General features: G+C 42.7%; 1 protein-coding gene across 3 annotated transcripts in view; it reads left to right on the top strand.

The window, feature by feature from the left end:
• The first annotated feature begins 10,595 nt into the window (after positions 1-10,595).
• Positions 10,596-14,720, top strand: part of LOC106560538 (neurogenic locus notch homolog protein 1) — a 69,891-nt gene continuing 65,766 nt past the window's right edge. For 2 of the 3 annotated variants that reach the window (XM_014123540.2, XM_014123523.2), the window contains exons 1-2: positions 10,596-10,874; positions 12,700-12,781. In XM_014123540.2, coding sequence (XP_013979015.1) covers positions 10,817-10,874; positions 12,700-12,781 — 140 coding nt within the window. In that variant the 5' untranslated portion in view covers positions 10,596-10,816. Of the gene's footprint in view, positions 10,875-11,810; positions 11,863-12,699; positions 12,782-14,720 lie in introns of those variants that run through there. The other variant, XM_014123531.2, reaches the window with a different exon arrangement.

Here is a 14,720-nt window from a genome sequence, read left to right as displayed (position 1 = left end):
CTTTCTTTTTTACGATATAATCTCCATGCACTGTAATTAGGTAAATTGATAAGAGCTAGGTAAATTAGCAATCCATTTGGAGAAGGGGATTTTAAATATACCTAGCAATTTATGATCCCTGTAGACTAATGTGAAACCAGTCATATGGAATATGGCAAACAGAAAATCCTATCAGCATGACAAGTGTTGTGATCCCTTTTCTATAGTAAAAGTATTCTATAAATCGCTGTGTGGTTATTCAGAGACCTGGGTGTTTCTCAGTTATATATTACAATTTGTATCAAGTTAAATATTAGCCACTATTGGGAGCCACCGTCACTATATACCCGCATAAATGTATAACTGTCACTTTAGTGTTAGTTTCCTTCAATTTGGAGCCTACATTTTGCATCGTTCTATTCCATTCTGTTTACCTTTCTTTCCTCTGTTACATCCATATACTTGTTCCTGAGGGTTGCAAGCAATAGTGGATAGTATTTGCAATAGCATTTGAATCATTATGAAACTAACCACACTAAGCAGTTTAAACCTGGATCCTGGCTACGGTTCACGACGACAAGATGGTTGTCATACAGTTCCATGATTAGTGAGGATTAAGGTACAGTGCCCTCCACTAATATTGGCACCCTTGGTAAATTTGAGCAAACCAGGCTGTGAAAAAAAACATCTTTATTGTTTATCATCTTGGTCTTTCATTCAAAATGTACATAAAAATCAAACCTTTAATTAAAGTAAAATAATTGGAAGAAAAAATGTATTCTTATCATGAAACAAATATTTTTCTCAAATGAGTGCCACAATTACTGGCATCCCTTCATTCAATACTTTGTGCAACCTCCCTTTGCCAAGATAACAGCTCTGAGTCTTCTCCTATAATGTGTAATGAGATTGGAGAACACATGACAAGGGATCTGAGACCATTCCTCCATACAGAATCTCTCCAGATCCTTCCGATTCTGAGGTCCACGCTTATGGACTCTCCTCTTCAGCTCATCCTACAGGTTTTCTATGGGGTTTATGTCAGGGGACTGGGATGGCCATGGCAAAACCTTGATTCTGTGGTCAGTAAACCATTTTTGTGTTGATTTTGAAGTGTGCTTTGGATCATTGTCCTGCTGGAAGATCCAACCACGGCCCAGATTAAGCTTCCTAGCAGAGGCAGTCAGGTTTTGATTTAATATCTGCTGGTACTTGATAGAGTCCATGATACCATGTATCCTAACAAGTTGTCCGGGGCCTTTGGAAGAAAAACAGGCCCACAACATCATATATCCACCACCATACTTCACAGTGGGGATGAGGTACTTTTCTGCATTGATTTCTTTCTGTCTATGCCAAACCCACCTCTGGTGTTTGTTTCCAAAAATCTCTATTTTGGTCTCACCTGACCATAGAACGTGGTCCCATTGAAAGTTCCAGTAACGTTTGGCAAACTGTAGGCGCTTGATTTTGTTGTTTGATGACAGCAAAGGCTTTTTTTTATGGCAACCCTCCCAAACAACAATTTTCTGACCCCATGACCCAACTAATGTCTGCAATTCTCCAGCTGTAGTTTTGGAGATTTTTTTGAGCCACTCAAACCATCCTCACAGTGCGTGGGGTCAATATAGACACACGTCCCCTTTTAACATCTACTGTTGCTTTAAACTTCTTCATTATTGTCCTGATAGTGAAAATGGGCATTTTTAACCTTTTGAGCTATTTTCTTATAGCCATTTCCTGATTTGTGCAGCTCAACAACCTTTTGTCGCACATCATTATTGTATTCTCGGGTCTTTCCCATAGTGAAGGATGACAATGGGAACTTGGCCTGTGTGTCATCTCATATTTATACCCCAGTAAAACAGGAAGTCATGGCTTACCACTTAAGTGTTCCTAATCACTCAGGTGAACTTAAAAACGTAAAATATGAATATACTTCAGATTTTACTCATAAGAACTTATAGGGGTGCCAATAATTGTGGCACATGTTTCGGAGAAAAATATTTTATTTATTTCTCTTTTTTTTCATTAAAGGTTTGATTTTGGTGAATATTTTGAATGAAAGACCAAGAGGATAAACAGAAAAGAAAAATGTTCACAGCCCGTTTTGCTCATGTTTAACAAGGGTGCCAATATTAGTGGTCATATCCTGCGGTGGCCAGAATCACCGGGTCGCCCTCCAGTGTCCCCTGGCCCTGGTTCACATTCATTCAAAATATTCACCAAAATCAAACCTTTAATTAAAAAAATTTATGTGGAATAAATAAAATATTTTTCTCCGAAACATGTGCCACAATTATTGGCACCCCTATAAGTTCTTCTGAGTAAAATCTAACTGAAGTATATTCATATTTTACGTTTTTTAAGTAGATTTATAGAACTATTGTACTTTTTTCCCACATTTCAATATTGCATACATTGAAATTGAAAATGGCACTTTCAGGATGAATCAAACCAACTGTATTATTGATTGATCAATATATTTAGTGTGTAAAGGCTCTCCAACCAATTTTTTTATGATTCATACATACTTTTCTAACCCTAAAATGTCCCTAAATATAACAAGATAAAAGTATTTTTAAATCTACAAGTTGGTGCTGAAACAAAGACAATTGTGCAGATATTTAGATGGCTTTCTTTAGGTGCGTTCGTAAATTCACTCATCTGAGTGTAACTGCCAAATTTACGAAAGCTCAACACCCATTGAATAAGGCCGGTGTCATTCAATGTCGTTAAAAAAGAGGAATTAAATTGTTACCAATTTAAGGAAAATGGTCACTGAGGTGTTCTCTCATTTGTGTCTGGAAGATGGCGCCGACAGAGGGCTGCCTCACTTCTAGTCCTTAAAAAAATGAAATACCTCGAAGTTTCCTATGTATTATTTCTTATATTGTTAACCCAGAAAATATTAAGTGTTATTACTTACAGCCGGGAAGAACTATTGGATATCAGAATGACGTCAACTTACCAGCACTAAAACCAGGAATACAATTTCAGAAGCGGATCCTTTGTCCGCACCACCCAGGGCATTTAAACTGATCCCAGAGGCCAACCCAAAACAACGCCGCCGGAGAAGAGGAAGACGGAGTGGTCTTCTGGTCAGACCTCGGAAGCCTGCACACCACTCACCGCTTCCGAGTATATTACTCGCTAATGTCCAGTCCTTAGATAACAAGGTCAATGAAATTAGGGCAAGGGTTGCTTTCCAGAGAGACATCTGCGATTGTAACATACTATGTTTCACGGAAACATGGCTCTCTCGGGATATGCTTTCGGAATCGGTAAAGCCACCTGGATTCTCAGTGCATCGCGCCGACAGGTATAAACATCTCTCCAAGAAGAAGAGGAGTGGGGGGTGTATGTTTCATGATTAACAACTCATGGTGTAATTGTAACAACATACAGGAACTCAAGTCCTTTTGTTCACCTGACCTAGAATTCCTCACAATCAAATGCCAACCCTATTATCTCCCAAGAGAATTCTCTTCCGTTATTGTCACAGCCGTGTATATCCCCCCTCAAGCCGACACCACAACGGCCCTCAAGGAACTTCACTGGACTTTATGCAAACCGGAAACCATATATCCTGAGGCTGCATTTATTGTAGCTGGGGACTTTAACAAAGCTAATTTGAGAACAAGACTACCTAAATTCTATCAGCATATTGTCTGTAGCACTCGCACTGGAAAAAAAACGCTCGGCCACTATTACTCTGACTTCCGCGATACGTACAAGGCCCTCCCCCGCCCTCCTTTTGGAAAATCTGACCACGACTCCATTTTGCTCCTCCCTTCCCCTATAAGCAGAAACTCAAACAGGAAGCACCCGTGCTAAGGACTATTCAATGCTGGTCTGACCAATCGGAATCCACGCTTCAAGAATGTTTTGATCACGCGGACTGGGATATGTTCAGGGTAGCATCAGAGAATAATACCGACGTATACACTGATTAGGTGAGTGAGTTTATAAGGAAGTGCATAGATGTTGTACCCACTGTTACTTTTTAAAACCTACCCTTACCAGAAACCGTGGATAGATTCACGCAAAACTAAACAAACTAAACACGTTCTTTGCCTGCTTTGAGGATAATACAGTCCCACCAACGTGGCCCTCTACCAAGGACTGTGGGCTCTCATTATCCGTGGCCAACGTGAGTAAGACATTTAAACATGTTAACCCTCGCAAGGCTGCTGGCCCAGATGGCATCCCTAGCCACGTCCTCAGAGCATGCGCAGACCAGCTGGCTGGTGTGTTTATGGACATATTCAATCTCTCCCGATCCCAGTCTGTTGTCCCCTCATGCTTCAAGATGGCCACCATTGTTCCTGTACCCAAGAAAGCAAAGGGAACTGAACTAAATGACTATCGCCCCGTAGCACTCACTTCTGTCATCATGAAGTGCTTTGAGAGACTAGTCAAGGATCATATCACCTCCACCTTACCAGTCACCCTAGACCCACTTCAATTTGCTTACCCCCCCCCCAATAGGTCCACAGACGATGCAATCACCATCACACTGCCCACTGCCCTATCCATCTGGACAAGAGGAAAACCTAAGTAAGAATGCAGTTCATTGACTACAGCTCAGCATTCAACACCATAGTACCCTCCAAGTCTCAACCCCGCCCTGTGCAATTGGGTCCTGGACTTCCTGATAGACCGCCCCCAGTTTGTCCGTCAAGAGTGAGTGCTCAGCGCCCTCCTGTACTCCTTGTTCACCCATGACTGCGTGGCCATGCACGCACTCATGAAGTTTGCAGATGTCACAACAGTAGTAGGCTTGACGACCAACAATGACGAGACAGGGAGGAGGTGAGCGCTCTCGGAGTGTGGTGTCAGGAAAATAACCTCTCACTCAACGTCAATAAAACAAAGGAGATGATCATGGACTTCAGGAAACAGCAGAGGGAGCACCCCCCCCTATCCACATCAATGTGACAGCAGTGTAGAAAAAATCTAATCAAATTGTTTTAGTCACATGCATCAAATACAACAGGTTACCTTACAGTGAAATGCTTACTTACAAGCCCCTAACCAACAATGCAGTTTGAAAAAATACAGATAAGATTAAGAAATAAAAGTAATTAAAGAGCAGCAGTAAAATAACAATAGCGAAACTATATCGGTACAGAGTCAATGTGCGGGGGCACCGGTTAGTTGTGGTAATATGTACATGTTGGTAGAGTTATTAAAGTGACTATGCATAGTTGATAACAGAGTAGCAGTGGTGAAAAAGAAGGGGGGGAAATGCAAATAGTCTGGGTGGCATTTTGATTAGATGTTTAGGAGTCTTATGGCTTGGGGGAACATTTTAACATCTTGACCATGTTCTGTTATAATATCCACCCGGCACAGCCAGAAGAGGACTGGCCACCCCTCATAGCCTGGTTCCTCTCTAGGTTTCTTCCTAGGTTTTGGCCTTTCTAGGGAGTTATTCCTAGGGAGTTTTTCCTAGCCACTGTGCTTCTTTCACATGCATTGCTTGCTGTTTGGGGTTTTAGGCTGGGTTTCTGTACAGCACTTTGAGATATCAGCTGATGTACGAAGGGCTATATAAATAAATTTGATTTGATTTGATTTTGGGTAGAAGCTGTTTAGAAGCCTCTTGGACCTAGACTTGGCGCTCCGGTACTGCGCGGTAGCAGAGAGAACAGTCTATGACTAGGGTGGCTGGAGTCTTTGACAATTTTTAGGACCTTCCTCTGACACCGCCTGGTATAGAGGTCCTGGATGGCAGGAAGCTTGGCCCCAGTAATGTACTGGGCCGTTTGCACTACCCTCTGTAGTGTCTTGCGGTCAGAGGTCGAGCAGTTGCCATACCAGGCAGTGATGCAACCAGTCAGGATGATCTCGATGGTGCAGCTGTTGAACCTTGTGAGGATCTGAGGACCCATACCAAATCTTTTCAGTCTCCTGAGGGGAAATAGGTTTTGTTGTGCACTCTTCACGACTGTCTTGGTGTGCTTGGTTTGTTGGTGATGTGGACACCAAGCTCTCAACCAGCTCCACTGCAGCCCCATCGATGAGAATGGGGGCGTGCTCAGTCCTCTTTTCCTGTAGTCCACAATCATCTCCTTTGTCTTGATCACGTTGAGAGAGGCTGTTGTCCTGGCACCACACTGCCAGTTCTCTGACCTCCTCCCTATAGGCTATCTCCTCGTTGTCGGTGATCAGGCCTACCACTGCTGTGTCATTGGCAAACTTAATGATGGTGTTGGAGTCATGTTGTTACCTACCCTTACCACCTGGGAGCGGCCCGTCAGGAAGTCCAGGATCCAGTTGCAGAGGGAGGTGTTTAGTCCCAGGGTCCTTAGCTTAATGATGAAGGTGGAAGGTGGAAGATGGAAAGTTAAGTTCCTTGGCGTACACATCACGGACAAACTGAAATGGTCAACCCACACAGACAGTGTGGTGAAGAAGGCGCAACAGCACCTTTTCAACCTCAGGAGGCTGAAGAAATTTGGCTTGTCACCTAAAACACTCACAACCTTTTACAGATGCACAATTGAGATCATCCTGGCGGGCTGTATCACCCCCTAGTACGGCAACAGCATCACCCACACCCACAAGGCTCTCCAGAGGGTGGTGCGGTTTACACAACACATCACCGGGGGCAAACTACCTGCCCTCCAGGACAACTACACCACCCGAGCCACTGCCTGTTCACCCCGCTACCATCCAGAAGGCGAGGTCAGTACAGATGCATCAAAGTTGGGATCGAGAGACTAAAAAACAGCTTCTATTTCAAGGCCATCACACTGTTAAACAGTCATCACTAGCACAGAGATGCTGCTGCCTACATACAGACTAGAAATCATTGGCCACTTTAGTAATCAGAACACTAGTCCCTTGAAAAATGCCACTTTAATGTTTACATATCTTGCATTGCTCATCTCATATGTATATACTGTAGTCTATACAATCTATTGCATCTTAGCCTATGCCGCTCTGTCATTGTTCATCCATATATTTATATTTGTCACACCCTGACCATAGAGAGCCCTTGTTTCTCTATGGTGTAGTAGGTCAGGGCGTGACTAGGGGGTAGTCTAGGTTAATATTTCTATGTTGTGTTCTAGTTTATATTTTCTAGGTTGGTGTTTTGTATGATTCTCAATTAGAGGCAGCTGGTAATCGTTGTCTCTAATTGAGGATCATATTTAAGTAGCTATTTTTCCCACCTGTGTTTGTGGGATATTGTTGTGGGGCCAGAACGATCAGATCAACCCTATTCTTCCAGTTTGCGCTCTGAACGCTCCGAGAAGGAAATGCTCTGAATTTAAGAACGCCCAGAGGGCACTCTGAGCACACTTTGGCACTCCAGATTGAACTTACAAACGCACCCTTTAATTGATCCCTATATTCGGAACCTGTTCTCTCGATGTATTCTAGTGAGTCTGACGAAATTTGAATTAAAAGGTATGCCGTATTTAAAGGGATGGGTCAAGATAAATGTACTGAAAACCCTATTGAATGCAAACTTCACGAGAAAATGTGTTGGTCAGCAAGGTGGAGGGTTTTCTTACCAGATGACTCAAACTGAATTCTTCTGCTGCTCCATCTTTCACAACATGCTTTAGAGCTTGCCATCATTGAAGTAATTTGTGGTGAGGTCAAAATGAGGGGTGTTGTACAAAACCATTTCATCAGTGATTAGATCATCTCTAACCAATCAGAGTATCAAAGCCAAAAATGAATTTTCAAAAGGCCACTTTACCCACGTGTGTTCTACTCTGGCCCAACCCATCGGTTTCTGGGACCAATCAGAACGTTCAGAATGTGTTTGCATTCTAGAAATCGTTGGGTATCTAATCAGATCCAGACTCATTGCAGAGAAGAAACAAATGTACGTGGGCGTGAAGTAGCGTTTGGCCGGAGCGAGGAGTGTGGGTGGCCAGCCAAAAGGTTTTCAGCTGTTGAATTGCATGTATTCAGCATGCAAGGGAACCACGCCTGCAAACCCTGTTATGCACCTGCATAGGGTAAGTCTGAATACCAGCTACTGAGAAGTGAATATGTAGCGGTCTTTATATGTACCACAGGGGAACCAAGAAATGAAGAGCGACACCAGGGCTGTCTTTTATGTCACTCAATAGTATTTTGAAAAGACACAACAGTCTCCAATGCACCATCTGACAAGTTGTTCTTTCTCTCTGTGTTTTCTCAGACTCACACAATCACATTCATACATACATTATGGCTTTATAAAATAATAACCAATCCTTAATACAAAGAATGTATAATCTTAATTCTTAGACAATAGAACCATACCTGCAATAGTATTATGGAAAGACAGGACAGGAACACATCAGTCTCCAATGCACCACTGGATATAGACTTTCCTACTGTATTATTGACTGTATGTTTGTTTATTCCATGTGTAACTCTGTTGTATGTGTCAAACTGCTTTGCTTTATCTTGGCCAGGTCGCAGTTGTAAATGAGAACTTGTTCTCAACTAGCCTACCTGGTTAAATAAAGGTGAAATAAATAAATAAAACAATCTGACAAGTTGTTCTATACAGGCGCATGAAGAAAGGTAGAACACATATCCTGTCTCACATCCCCAATACATTGCTAGGTGCTTTCTGTGTTGACAGTATTTAAAATACAATAACTCATGTACAAAAACACTGTAATACAAACAAGCTACAACGTGAAATCGCCTTTATCCCATTCAGACCCTAGAGTGCTAAAACTACATCTCCCATAATGCAACGCTGGCATCAGTCGGCAGCTAACCGTTTGCATCACAGAAAGGCATGCTAGCCAGCGACAGCAATACTTTCTAGCACTCTGTAAACTATATCAATAACAACAATAAAACTCAAAGTTACATGTTTCAATAGTCTCACACTGCCTTATAACAATATCTACAGCATTAACCATTTATTTATTAATTTTAACCTTTTATTTATTTCACGTTATGGACTTCTACAAAGGAGTAATCTGCAACATATACCCCTTCTTAATTTCAGCAAACTTTAAGACATAAGGTAAGAGTTCTTCCTCCGACGGAGTAACCTTAACCAAGAGTCATCCAGAAGGACAGCAGACTTTGCCAGGTAGAAATACGCCCATATACATACAACATATGACCCCCTAATAAAGTATTTCTCATTTCCTTAATATATCCTCTGGCCTCTGTTTCATTGGGGAACTGTCACTTCAACAAAAGTTGATAGGGCTTGAATCAGGGCAGCTAGATGCTCTCTTTTGTCAGGCTCAGCAATCACTTGACTCGTTGACTCTAAAAGTCTTCTGATAGGCTTCACAACTCTTCCAGTTCGAGTTCTCAAGGTGCCTTCAGTGGGTCTCAGGACTGTTTCAGTGAACTCAGACATCTGTTCTGTGCTCTTCCTCTCTCTGGTTACTCATTCTATTCTTAGTAGATCTTATGCATCCAGAGCCACTGACTGATGCACTTCTACTGCTCATGCCATGTAGACTGCTCACTGAAGTCCCTTTTCAACGTGTCATCTTCAGAAGGAATACTTGAATCATCACTTGGCATCCTTGAGGAGCTTCCTGTACTGGAGCTAGCTGCTTCTCCGGAGATCATGTCCTTTCGTGGGCTTTGAGGAGCAGCTTCTCTCATGTTTACTCCATCTTTCAGTCCCGAAGATTTTTGAGCTTCAGCTTCCGTAGACCCCTCAGGGTTCTGGCCCTCGAGAATCCAGGCAGCAGTCCTTCGATCCTCTGAATCCTCATTCACATCGAAAACCGGTCCTTCGTCACCGCTGTCTGCGTTTATGTCCTCCTCTGAAGCAGTAGAGACGACTGTGGACATCTCGTCTGTCCCACCGGCAGGAAGTTCACTGGCAGTATGAAGTTTCGATGAACTACCTTACTCTTCTTGAACTACCTTACTCATACCTTTCTCTGTGTTTTCTCAGACTAAGGAGAACGGGAGCTACGGGTAGTACCAGGGTGTTAGTAGGTGACGTAAGCACCCAGATTAAATAAAATACATTTAATGAAATAAAACTCGAAGATGTTAACATCATTCAGCTACTGTAGCTGCCTACTTAACATCAACAGACAGCACTAGTAGCGCAACAATTAAAAATAGACACCAAAAGTAAAGTTCCTGACGATCATAGCGATCTGACTCCCCCCTTCTGTCTGAACTTGGAATATTCCTGTTCATGGGCTTGGGCCACTGGCCCTTACCCTGGTTGTTCTGTTCTGCATTGTGCACTATTCTAATAATTTGAAGTTTGATGGGATAACCATTTCAACTCCCCAACACATAGAAAAGGCATGTGTAGGAAAGGTGTGCATTTCCCAAATCTGAATAGGGCCAAACTGCATTACATTTAAACAAATACAAATGTATAAACAGGACATGATACAGCAACAAGATACAAAGTGCAGTATGCAGGCTACATTCACAAATGGGGGGTAGGGGTTTCCTTTTCAATGTATTATTGTACACAGTTCATTACACGTACTGTATATACATACAGTATCTGGTAATTTGACAATGACAGTGAAACCATAAGGAATGAGTTGAGTTCATAGGCAGCCGTTGGTCTACCTGAGTGAAGGGTAACCCCCATTGGCTGAGGACATTGGTGTGTGGAGGAGGAACTTTCAGAGTTGCGCGATAGACTGCTCTTCATTCCGAACTCAGAAGCGTATGCGTCGACATCTCACGAATTGAGATCTCACTGAGACTATTCTCTCTGGAGTGTGTCGTCTGTCAGTCGAATTTATTTATTTACAAAGGATATTTATTTAAAACAATTTAACCACGTCTGCAGCTAACGACACTGTGGATCTATGCAAATCGTAGGAATTGTAGGGCTTTTTTGAAGTTGAAGAGAGGAGGAATGTATCGTTTCTTTGTGAAACTAACGTTTCTTATTCCAGTCTTCGTCATAACACAAGGTAAAGTGCCTGGAAAAAGCTACTGTAAAGTTATTTCTCCTAAGGATTTAAACAATTGGAGACTGAATGTTTTAATTCAAATCAATATTGTTGAGTTGAAGGACTGTTACGTTGAGTTTGATTTTATTGAGTGATGCAAGATCACTTTTCGTTCATTTCAGTAAATGAGGCTTTAGTCTGCCTCTGTAGTCTACGGATGTGAAGTGGTTCTATAATCTGATATGATTTAGAGGTCGTGTTGGCTATTTGATTTGCTTTATTACGGATCTCTGATCTTCCGCGTCTTTCTAAGTGCGAACAAATCATGGGAACTCATCCCTCTGTGCCTTGGCACATCGGTCTTACACACTTCACAACTCAAAGTGATGACGATAACTTAAACTGTATAGACTCTTGACTAGTAGACTTCAGCATATTTGCAATGTAAAACGTTTAGCCCACTGAGCATGTAGGCTATTGATGTTGTGTGCCCTTTGTTTATCTTTTTTTTTTTTTTAAACGTGCACTTGATTTCGTCTAGTTAGGCTATATCTAGATTTAAATGAGATCCATTTTGTTTTATTTCTCATGAAGTAGGCTAAGGTTAGCCTAGGCCTGACTAAACTTTATTTCGTCTGTGGAGCGATAGTTTCGTGGTAGGCTATGTATGGAACGCGTGTGTTGCGGGGGGCGTTGGTGAGAGGGTGTTATTCTCTCTCTATGGGAGAGCGTGTGTTGCGGGGGGCGTTGGTGAGAGGGTGTTATTCTCTCTCTATGGGAGAGCGTGTGTTGGGGGGGGGGGGGGGTGTTATTCTCTCTCTATGGGAGAGCGTGTGAGTCCCATAGGGGGTGGGGGTTGCTGGCTTTTTTATGGCTCGTGCTGGACTGTGATTTCTTTTGTTCACACGTCTGTGCTCAGCAGCTGTTGCGCTTTCCGCGCAAAGTTAGCCTTGAGAGCCGCTAGTGGGTACTATGGATCTCCAGATGACATGCTTGATGTGCCCAGACGGTAATACACTCGTGTCCCCCGGCGACTCGTTCGTGCATAAAACATTCTTCATTCAGGCTGCAAAAGGCTTCGATTTCCTCCTTAACTCGATTCAATGGCAAGAAGGCGGAAAATATGCATACTTTCTTTGAAACACAATTTTCCACCACCATGCTAGAGTGGCTAATGCCTAGGAATGCTAGTCACGGATGTTGCGTATCGCGTTCAGTCAATCTGGTTGCAGCAGTCTGTTTACCCCTGGCTGATGCTGCGTTCAAAGCAGCTGGGAACTCGGAAATGTACGCCACCCGACTTCAGTGGGTCCAAAACAAGTCAAAACTCGAGAGAAAAAAATAGTTCCGACTGGGGAAAAATGTATTTGAACGCCACCAACAAAAAACATGCCACCTGCTGGAGGGAGACAGACATGGCTTTGGCAATGTGAACATATGTTTCCCATGCCTATAAAGCCCCTTAAATTGAATTGACAGATTTTTGGATGAGTTTGGCCTCTCTCTTCCTCTTTGATGTGGGGGCAACATCAGGAAGTAGTATTAGCCCCCACCATGCATGCTGCTAACCTCACCGGCCAACAAGTAGTCTGGGCCTACATTGTCCCCCAAACCACAGCTTGCACACAACATGATTAGTTTCAAAGCACACATCTCAGTTGGCATTTAGCAAAAATGGTTATCGCGCAAGTGCTATTAATGTGAATTAGCTTTTAAAGTTCCACTTTCTGCAGCCTATGTCTTATGGTAAAATAACGTTTTTACAGTGGGCCTATTAATGACTGAATTGAATGTGTTTTTGTGACTGTGTTATTGTTGCTCCTTTATAACAGATTTGTCTCTACAGGTCTAAGATGCTCTCTAACTACTGAATCATGTTTGAATGGAGGGAGGTGTGAGGCCTCCTCTGACAGAAACGGAGAATGCAGGTAAATAGTCCACAGTCTACATATTGACAACACTTTGCTGAATGGCTTTTCTTGTTTGATATCAACCTCAGAACTTTTTCCCCAATACCAGGCAAGTTATTACAACCGTGATCAGGATTTTGAGTTTGCATGTTTCTAACCACTGGAGTTCAAAGTTGGGTTATTGGAACTCTGAAGTTATCCGTGGGTATTTTGTAAGGTGCATGGTGCAGTGTTAGGGGTATTGTAAGGTTTTGATAATAGTGTGTGGTACTAGACATATTAGAGTGTTCTTTGGTAGGCAATAGAGGCAAGAGGCCTTGTTTCCCCTCATTCCAGCCTTTGAGAGGCAGCTCTGCTCAGCAACCAGAGGCCCTCAACTTTCCACTGAGCAAGGTCCTTCCTGTAGCCGCAGAGCCCTGCGCGTCTACACTCCAAAAGAAAAGACTGAAAGAGAAGTGCCCCGCCCCCCCCCCTACTTATGAATGCAGGACACTTCCCCGGCAGCGTGAGGGACGCGTCCCAGTCCTAAATCTTGTTTTTCTGCTCTTTCCTGGGGCGACAGCTGGCGATCGCCTGCCGCCCGGCGACCATTGTCCCTTAGTCAGAGCAATGCTGTGTGACTAATCAGAGTGGGGCTTCCCAAGAACACTACAACTACTAACCCCCCCAAAAAAACGCCACAACACACCCTAAAACTCTTGCCGTACCCTGCTCGAGGGCTCTTCTCCTGATTTCTGAATAGGCATTCTTCCCCCTTATGAACTCCAGTAGAGGGCCAGATGGCGCTGAAATGTAATTAGATTGGATGTTATTGGTGGAGTGAGATTAATTGGAGTAAACTGAAGAAATTTGAAAGCAAACAAGTGGAAGTGAGTGGAGCAGATGTGGGCTCTCTAGCCTGGGCCTGATGCTGGTGCAGGGATGGGCAGTATATGTTACAAAATATTGTGTATTTTTACATTTGAATTTAAAGACCTGCTGTAAAAACAAATATACAAATGACCTGTGTTCATCCCCGAAAATATTTTTATCTCCATGGCGCTGGTGGCCTCTGAAGGAGTTCAGTGGTGGGCTACTGGGTGGGTGTGGCCTGATGGCATTTGGGGAAGGCCCCACTCTGAGACAGAGAGACCTATGCTAGCCCGTGGGCCACAACTCAATTACATCTGAGTTAGAAGTGCCTTTTGTTAAGTAAGTCAGGTGTTAAATTAGGTTAAAAAGGAGACTGGATTGCCAGCACAGGATAGGGGCATCTAGTGGGCCTCATCAGATAGAGATGCGGATGTCTCTGTCCACTCTCTCCTTAAGCTGCATTTACACAGGCAGCCCAATTCTGACATTTTCAAACGACCAATAGTAACAAAAAAATCAGAATTGGGCTGCCTGTCAAAACGCAGTCTTAGTATTCCTCTCATTCATCATGTATCTCTCCTTCATCTCATGTATCTCTCCTTTCCTCACCAAGCCAAACAACCATCAATCATACTCAACATTTAGGTGTGTCAGTGTCAATATCCAGGGGTCAGAGTGGAGCGTCACTGGGAAGGATCTGGGAGGGTATTGATTATCAAGCTCATGTTTATTTATTAAGTTTATTATTCACACGCACACATCTCGTTCCACCTCAAAAAACACAAGAGGATTTCAACCCCCGCCATCTCAGATTGTTCTGAATTCGTTTATGTTAGAAACAGAAAAGATACGTATTCCTGCAAGATGATTTAGTATTTTTTTTTTTTTTATATCATTTGATATCTGAGAAATTAAGCTATTTTATTGAACCCAAATTGGCTATTTTATTTATAGTGTTCAATAAATATATTACCTAACATCGAATTTGGACTAAATGTTTTTCTAACAATGAGTTAGATATGAGGAATCCAAAGGAATGGTCAAAATTCACTGATGGACACCTTACGCCAATCCCACCCCAACAACAGGTATATAGTATCAGTCT

Source organism: Salmo salar, chromosome ssa01, assembly GCF_905237065.1.
Source record: "Salmo salar chromosome ssa01, Ssal_v3.1, whole genome shotgun sequence".
In the NCBI taxonomy this organism is placed as follows: domain Eukaryota; kingdom Metazoa; phylum Chordata; class Actinopteri; order Salmoniformes; family Salmonidae; genus Salmo; species Salmo salar.
This window is presented reverse-complemented; position numbering and strand designations above follow the sequence as displayed.